Source organism: Lolium perenne, chromosome 6, assembly GCF_019359855.2.
Source record: "Lolium perenne isolate Kyuss_39 chromosome 6, Kyuss_2.0, whole genome shotgun sequence".
NCBI classification, from domain to species: domain Eukaryota; kingdom Viridiplantae; phylum Streptophyta; class Magnoliopsida; order Poales; family Poaceae; genus Lolium; species Lolium perenne.
In genome coordinates this window covers 244,163,160-244,172,347 of record NC_067249.2, presented here as the reverse complement: position 1 = coordinate 244,172,347, position 9,188 = coordinate 244,163,160, and the positions used below count along the sequence as shown (strand labels likewise).

The following is a 9,188-nucleotide window of genomic DNA, read 5'->3' as shown; positions in this document are numbered from 1 at the left end:
GCCACAAGTCACAAGTCACAGATTGCAACATAACATACAAATCAGAACTAGAATTGACAGATACGTCTAAATTTTTTGAACAACGACATACAACTCCGAACCAGAATTGACACTTCCTAACATGGCAAGTCACATATCACTAGTTTGCAACATTGGCCAGCATAAACTTAGCTCATTTTTCTTCAGAGATCTGCGTTAACTTGGCAAAAGGGGTGATATGGTTATGCACGAACTCCCTCACGAGATTACTCTTCCATTTCTTCCAGGCCTTTCCCAGCAATCAAAAGAGCCGCGCGCACATGCCACTTCTTGTCCTCACCTCGGATGTCAGAAGTGTGTGAGGATCTCGTTCTTGAGATCGGCACGAGCAGACTCTGACATTTGCTTCCAAGTACGAAGGTTTATAGACACTTGATTTCATGCCATTGTCTCAAAAATGGGCAAGAACCTTCTTCTACTAGCATCCAGCTTCAACGACACTCCGGTAAAAAAATTGAAGGATGTCACATTATGCGTTACTACTGCTAGTGCATTCCACTGTAGTGCTTTGGAGGGATAATATGCTTCATAGGCGAGAGTGGCTAAACCCCCCGCCCCCCCTTTAGCTTTGCGATCAAATTCAAGAAATCGAACGCACACATCCTCTTGCGATGTCGCTACTCTCGATGTATTTGGGGAAAAACTTGAGGGCATGATTTGCTAGGCTTATAGACGTACAAGCACGACAATGGAACACGATATACACCGTGAAAGAATGGTGGAGAGAGGTTATCCAAAAAAAAAGGGTCCATCGAGGCTACTCTTGTGATGCTAGTGTGTGGAATTATGAAGGAAGAAAAATACCGACATTTCTAGGAATGAATCACCAACCGTCAACGAGGAGGTGACTATGTGGAGCCTCGCCGAGGCTAAAGTGTTCAGTAATATTATGCGTCAAGAGTAAGCTTTCTATTGGTTTTGACCTTGTGTCAAGGCGCATCTAAAAGTTCTCCCTAATCGATAAAAATGGCAAACCTATTACCATTTCAAAAGAAAATAACGAATTCAAACCAACTTATTACCTCCATTTCACCAAGCATAAACGAATAACGAATTCAACAATATACAAACCGGTGGATCCATGTAAACGATCCACGTGAACAAATCAACCCAATATATATGCAGCCTCCCAGAATAATCGTCGACGCGCGCGACGACATTCTCGAACGCCCTCACACACCGGCCGGAACGTGCACGCACAACAATATATCCGCGCGCACGTCGATCGGGTACACAGAAGCAGTCTCTAGTAGGGCTTCATGCCGGCGTAGTTACCGGGCGGGTTGTACACGCAGACGGCGAAGGTGCCGCGGCCGCCGGCGCAGGTCGCCATGGCGCACCCGACCTTGGTGGTGCCCCGCCACACGATCTGCGTGTAGTGCCCGCACGCGCCCCGGGGGCCGCGGCATGAGTTGGACTGGACGCTGTACATGGCCCTCTCCTTCACCACCCACGCTGCCACCACCGCCTCCGGCGTCCACCCGCCGCTGCCGCCCACGCCGCTGCCGCGGAACAGGTTCTCCCCGAACGGGCCGTGCGAGTGCACGAGGGCGCAGCCGGCGCGCGCGCGCTGCACCGCGTACCTGCGCGCGTGCCGCTCCAGACCTGCGTCCCACGCCAGCGGCCGCACGCCGACCGCGCGGCGCGCCGCGTTGTGCGACGCCAGGAAGCGGGACGCCTGGCTGCCCCGCCTGTAGCCCCAGGCGTCGGCTCCGTCGATGACGAGGAGGATGGCCACGACGACGAAAAGGATGACCGCCCCGGCGGGGACGCGGCTGCGAGGAGGCATTTCGATCGACGGCGAGCTTTCTGTATAGTGCAGCAGAGGCAGGTGCTTGTAGTTGACCTACGTGCCGGTGCTGCCCCTGCCGTGATGTATGTGTTTTGCCGCGTATTGTATTTATACGAGCCTGGCGTGGGATAGTTTTATGCCGGGCAGGGTGCGGGAGAGAAGTAGTGGCGTCCATGTCGCTCGATGGCGTGGAATCGAACGCCCTAAAAGTCCATGCCAGATAGTTCTACGTGCTACCAGCCTATCAATCTTCGCCTATGTTTGCTGCGTGATTTGGGGCGCGAAATACTCTACGACATTCCGTAAAGATGGGATTGATCAATCGATGAGATGAAGGCTTTCAATTTCTTTGGTCTTCTAGGACATAAAGCTACAGTACGTGTGAACAGGTGGACCAACAGCTATATGGCCAAATTTAAACTATTTTCTGTCTGGGTTAAGATGTCTGGTATCCCAGAAACAATGCTACATTATCAGGGCTTCTGTGAGGCTGCTTCTCTGATTGGGAAGGTGTATGAAATTGATATGGAATTGTATAGGAGCTGTGAGGTAATTAGAGCTAAAGTTGGAGTGAAAGATCCTCGAAAAATACCTTCCAGTGCTCCGCTTAATGATGAGGAATATATCTATGATATATACTTTGAGTTGGAAGATATTGTGGAAGAGGGAGAACCAATGATGGGTGGTATTCTGGTGAGTGACAATGATACTGTCAAGACATCTCAGGATAGTGCAAATATGAGTGCTGGAGACTTAAAAAGAGCAAGGGAACTGTCCCAACCTGATAGCTCACAAACCTCAAAGTCTCCAAAGAAATCCGAAGATATGGTGAGAGATGGTGAGGTGTTTTTGGATGACAATGGGGAACAGTTTGTGCCAAGTAGTCAAGAGGAAATGGACAAGAACCTTCAAAAAGAGTTGGAGACCAGAAAGATCCTTTTGGATTGACAGAATATGCACAGTGGTGGCACTAAAGCTGTGAATGAAGTCAATGAAACATTTGCGGAAGACTCGGTAAGATTGGAGGCTTGTGACCTTGATGACGATGATGATGAGCACCCGGATAGCTTTGCTAGGCAGCTGGGATTGGGAACTCAAAAAATTAGAGAAATCAATAAGAAAGTTGTAGAAGAGATGGAGTTGGAAGCTGAGATGAAAAGGAAGGAAGCTGGATTCAATAAAGAAAATGTAGACCCTGACTATGCAATGGAGGATGAGGATGATGAGAAGTCGCAGAACAACAAAGTAGCTCAGCTTGGAGATGGAGATGGGGGGACTGAGACCATGGGACAGAATAAAGAGAAGCTGGGTGTCCAAAAGAATGTGAGTGAAGCGGAGGCAAGAATTCAGAGAGCCAAAGAGAAAGCTGCAGCTGATGAGTTAGAGAATAGAAGGAGGAGTGCCAGAAACAAAAACAAGGAAGATACTCACACAATGGAGAACACGGAGGACATGGCGAGGAAGAAGAATTTGGAGAATATTATACCCGGTAAAGAATCATTCCCCACTGTTCTAAATACAGTTCCTAGTTTTATTTCTGGTATCACTAGAAGTATTGGTGTTAGCTTGGGTAGTAATGATATAGAAATTGAACAATCTATATCTATGATTCAAGATTTGGAGCATGCTAGGTGTAACTTATTCTTGGCTAATAAAAGAAAAAATAATATTATAGATGAGAATAAAGAGGCAAAGCTAGAAAGCTTTGACCCTACGGCAGTTAGGGAGGTTTTTTCTGACTCGGATTCAGGGATAGGGGAGGAAGATGAGGAACTTAATGATGATATCATGACTTTAGCATCTATTTTCTGTGCCGGTGTTGGCGTCCGACACCCACCGGCGAGCAACGGCTGGCAACACGTAGAGTCGGGAACAACTCAGAGCTGCGGCTGGCCCTGGTCCCTCGAGCGACGGCCCGCAAAGCTCCTGGTACGCACGTCCCGATGCTGGTGCAAGGGCGTGCCACCTGATCTATACCTGATCAGGAAGGTGATGGATTTGCTTCGCTTAGTTTCCTGCATGGCATACACGTAAACATTAAATACGAGCCTCGATCGGCTCTCAGGTTGTCCTGTGAATCGGCTCAAGGAGCCGATCCACCCATGGTTCGTATGAGGTCTACGATCACATGGTGGTCCTGCTTGATCAACATATAGCTAAAACGACCTACGACGATTTAGGGTTTTCACCACATAATCGGAACATCCTACGCGTGATTGAGCCTGGCAGCCACGCACGGTGATAATAAACCAACTCTAGACAATGCCTAAAAACCAACATGAAGTTGACCCCCGGAACATCTTATCTAGGGTTAGCAAACTACACCCTACGTGCTACTGGATTCTTCAACCCGTTTGCAAGGCCTAACTATGTAGATATTAAACTAATCCTTGAAGAAAAAGGAACAATCATAACGGATCGGATCTACTAGATAATGATCAAGCGAGGTGCCGCCCCTTACACCTAAGATAGGTGTAAGGGCGGCTAGACGTCTAAGGGTTGCATGGACGAAAGCATGTAATACGATGAAACAATGCTAACCCTAACACATCTATGATAACTACGTTGCTCGCCATCAACAAGGCTTCAGCACGAGCAACGCATGAATAACGAATAAACGTATACTGCCTAGATCGCAAGATGCGATCTAGGCAGCATGATGCTTACCCGGAAGAAACCCTCGAAACAAGGGGGTTGGCGATGCGCCTAGATTGGTTTGTGGTGAACGTGATTGTTGTTTTTCTCAATAACCCTAGATACATATTTATAGTCCGTAGACTTTCTAACGCGGGAATAATCTCAACCGTGCACGAGCCAGATTCTACCTAACCGACACGGATCCTACTATATTTACAGATACACGGGCAAACTAGCCCAAACTTTCTTGTACAAGGCTGCTTCATGTATATCTTCTATGTATATTCTTCAAGCCCATCTTAATTACGGCCCACCTCTGATCCGTTCAAATTCTGGTGATAACACATGCCCCCCTGGTTTTGGAATTGATAATTCCAAAATCACTCTGCTTTTTCCTCGTCGGGTCATGTCGTGGCAGGGCAAAACCGTTGCAGTATCCTTCATCATGATGCCTCGCCTTCTCAACTTCTCCGCGTGATTTGACCGTTGTTTTTTTTTCTCTTTGGGCACCACTTCCTCGGAAACTGCTGTGGCATTGAATCACCACTATATCCCCTTTATTTAACCGCGCCGAACAGTTCGCCTCTTCATCCCCTTGCTCTGTTCTGGCCATCGGCACCCAAAAAATTCCCCATCTCCTGTAGCCATGTCTTCCTCTTCTTCCTCCTCCGCCTCGTCGGATCTTTCTTCCCAATCCTTCTCCTCTTCGTCCTCCTCCACCTCGTCAGATCTCTTCTCCGATTCTTCCTCATCTCGTGAGCCGACGCCGGAGTGGGGCTCGCTGGCGGCGCACGACATCCTCGCCGCAACGGAGTGGGATAACGAGGACCACGAGCCCTACGTCTGGTCCGAGGACGACAAGTCCTTGACCAGTGGCGACGACGACCTTCAGTTCCTCGCCAATGGGGAACTGGAAGCGACGAGCGAGGACGACTCGTTCTCCTGGGACGGCTACACTTCCTCCGAGGAGGAGGAAGAAGAAGACGACGACGACTCCCTCGAGGACTATCCGCCGGCGAAACGCTTCCGCGCCGGATCGGATGGTGACGACGACGACGACGACGAGGAGGAGGCTCCCATAGAGGGCTATGGGAGCAGCGACGAGGAGCTCGCCGGCAGCAGCGCCGACGAGAGCTCCGACGACGAGGGCAGTGACGGCCCGTAGAGTAGGGTCTACTAGTACAGGTCTAGTAGTAGCAGCAGATTGGCCAATAAGCCTTTCTTTTGTTCTTCCTCCTTGAGCAATCGGCTCTTTCTTTGTAAGAAATCCTCTTATTAATGAATAAAATATTCCTCTATTAATTTTGTCTTTTTGCCCAATTTGCCGATTGTCAAACGAAGTCAACGCTCAAAGAGCCGACGGCAGAGCATCGGCTCCTACCATAACACGCATTTTAAGGCCAAATCGGTTGCCTATTCATGCAGTCAAACAGATCTTATCCGTGTCTACGCCATCCTCCGATCTCAAACGCGCAGACTCAACTCCTCACCAAATCCAATGAGAAAATCATCTCAAATGCCATGATCTCCTGGCCTGAAACCGATCTATTAACCTGGTCAATTTGAGCTTGTTCCTCCAGAGTCGATGGCTATGCATCGGCTTTTTTATTATTCTAAAGTCGATGTCCGTGCATCGGCTGTACTGGTATCCATATTTCTCAAGTCGATGTCTGCGCATCGGCTGTGATTTGTATATAAATTTTTTTTTACTGGCCGATTTTATGAATCGGCCCCCATGTTTCACTGTCCATCGTCCCACATGCTTGGGAAATATTTCTTGAGGTGCTGACCATTGACAGCTGCTGGAAACTTAGCACCGTCCAGCTGCTCCAGCATGTATGCATTACCCTTCAAAACCTGGACGACTTTGTATGGACCGTGCCAATTAGGAGACCATTTGCCATATGCTTTATCCTTGGTTCCTAATGGCAACACTGCTTCCCATACTAGATCACCAACTTGGAACTCCTTTGGTCTCACCTTCTTATTGTATGCACGAGCTACCCTGGCTTTGTTCTCTTTAATCTTCTCCAACGACCAAAGTCTCAGTTCCGTTGCATCCTCAATAGTATCACTCATCATAGCTGCATATTCTTCAGCTGTCAGGTCATTCCGAAACGTGACACGTCTCGATCCAGCCGTAATTTCCCAAGGCAGTACGGCCTCCTGCCCATAGACGAGCTGGTATGGCGAAGTTTTTATAGCTCCATGGCATGACATGCGATAGGCCCACAAAGCTTCTGACAATGTTTCATGCCAAACCCTAGGGTTCTCGTCAATTTTTCTCTTAATCAGCTTGATCATGCTCTGATTGGACGCTTCAGCTTGCCCGTTGGCTTGAGCATAGTATGGAGATGATCGGATCAGCTTAATTCCCATCTCATCACAGAATTTCCTGAATTCTTTAGAGATGAAGACCGAACCTCCATCGGTCGTGATGGTTTGAGGAATCCCGAACCTATGAATAACGTGTTGGCGTCCGAAACCCACCGGCGAGCAACGGCTGGCAACACGTAGAGCCGGGAACAACTCAGAGCTGCGGCTGGCCCTGGTCCCTCGAGCGACGGCCCGCAAAGCTCCTGGTACGCACGTCCCGATGCTGGTGCAAGGGCGTGCCACCTGATCTATACCTGATCAGGAAGGTGATGGATTTGCTTCGCTTAGTTTCCTGCATGGCATACACGTAAACGTTAAATACGAGCCTCGATCGGCTCTCAGGTTGTCCTGTGAATCGGCTCAAGGAGCCGATCCACCCATGGTTCGTATGAGGTCTACGATCACATGGTGGTCCTGCTTGATCAACATATAGCTAAAACGACCTACGACGATTTAGGGTTTTCACCACATAATCGGAACATCCTACGCGTGATTGAGCCTGGCAGCCACGCACGGTGATAATAAACCAACCCTAGACAAGGCCTAAAAACCAACATGAAGTTGACCCCCGGAACATCTTATCTAGGGTTAGCAAACTACACCCTACGTGCTACTGGATCCTTCAACCCGTTTGCAAGGCCTAACTATGTAGATATTAAACTAATCCTTGAAGAACAAGGAACAATCATAACGGATCGGATCTACTAGGTAATGATCAAGCGAGGTGCCGCCCTTACACCTAAGATAGGTGTAAGGGCGGCTAGACGTCTAAGGGTTGCATGGACGAAAGCATGTAATACGATGAAACAATGCTAACCCTAACACATCTATGATAACTACGTTGCTCGCCATCAACAAGGCTTCAGCACGAGCAACGCATGAATAACGAATAAACGTATACTGCCTAGATCGCTAGGCAGCATGATGCTTACCCGGAAGAAACCCTCGAAACAAGTGGTTGGCGATGCGCCTAGATTGGTTTGTGATGAACGTGATTGTTGTTTTTTCTCAATAACCCTAGATACATATTTATAGTACGTAGACTTTCTAACGTGGGAGTAATCCCAACCGTGCACGAGCCAAATTCTAATCTAACCGACACGTATCCTACTATGATTACAGATACAAGGGCAAACTAGCCTAAACTTCGTGTACAAGGCCGCTTCATGTATATCTTCCATGTATATTCTCCAAGCCCATCTTAATTACGGCCCACCTCTGATCCGGTCAAATTCTGGTGATAACACATGCCCCCCTGGTTTTGGAATTGATAATTCCAAAATCACTCTGCTTTTTCTTCGTCGGGTCATGTCGTGGCAGAGCAAAACCGTCGCACTATCCTTCATCATGATGCCTTGCCTTCTCAACTTCTCCGCGTGATTTGACCGTTGTTTTTTTTTCTTGGCACCACTTCCTCGGAAACTGCTGTGGCATTAAATCTCCACTATATCCCCTTTTATTTAACCGCTCCAAACAATTTCGCCACTTCATCCCCTTGCTCTGTTCTGGCCATCGGCACCAAGAAACCCCAATCTCAGAGCAATGTCTTCCTCCTCTTCCTCCTCCGCCTCGTCGGATCTCTCCTCCCAGTCCTTCTCCTCCTCCTCCTCCTCCTCCCGCGAACCCACGCCAGAGTGGGATCCGATGGCGGCTCAGATGGCGGCGCACGACGAGCGCGCCCCAGGGGAGTGGGACCAGGAGGACCACACCTCCTCCGTCTGGTCCGAGGACGACAAGTCCTTGACCAGCGGAGAAGAAGAACTCCAGTTCCTCGCCGATGGGGAACTGGAATCGGAGAGCGAGGATGACTTGTTCTCCTGGGACGACTACACCTCCTCCGAGGAAGAGGAGGAGGAAGACGACGACGACGACTCCCTCGAGGATTACCCGCCGGCGAAGCATTTCCGCGCCGGGTCAGACGACGACGACGACGACGACGATGATGAAGATGAGGAGGCCCCCAATGGGGGCCGCTGGAGCAGTGACGAGGAGCCCGCCGGCAGCAGCGCCGACAAGAGCTCCGAAGACGACGAGGGCAGCGACGGCCCGTAGACTAGGACCGGCTAGTATAGACCTAGTAGTAGTAGTAGCAGATTGGTCAATAGACCTTTCTTTTGTTCTTCCTCCCTTGAGCAATCGGCTCTTTCTTTGTAAGAAATTCCCTTATTAATGAAGAAAATATTCCTCTATTAATTTTGCTTTCTTGTTAATTTTTCCGATTGTCAAACGAAGTCAACGCTCAAAGAGCCGATGGCAGAACATCGGCTCCTACCATAACACGCATTTTAAGGCCAAATCGGTTGCCTATTCACGCAGTCAAGCAGATCTTATCCGTGTCTACGCC

General features: G+C 49.1%; 1 protein-coding gene across 1 annotated transcript; it reads right to left on the bottom strand.

The window, feature by feature from the left end:
- Positions 1-1,043: 1,043 nt before the first annotated feature.
- On the bottom strand, positions 1,044-1,939 carry LOC127309231 (pathogenesis-related protein PR-1). Its single transcript, XM_051340154.2, has one exon. The coding sequence runs from the start codon at positions 1,826-1,828 to the stop codon at positions 1,286-1,288; it is 543 nt and encodes a 180-aa protein (XP_051196114.1). The 5' UTR covers positions 1,829-1,939; the 3' UTR covers positions 1,044-1,285.
- Positions 1,940-9,188: the final 7,249 nt, after the last annotated feature.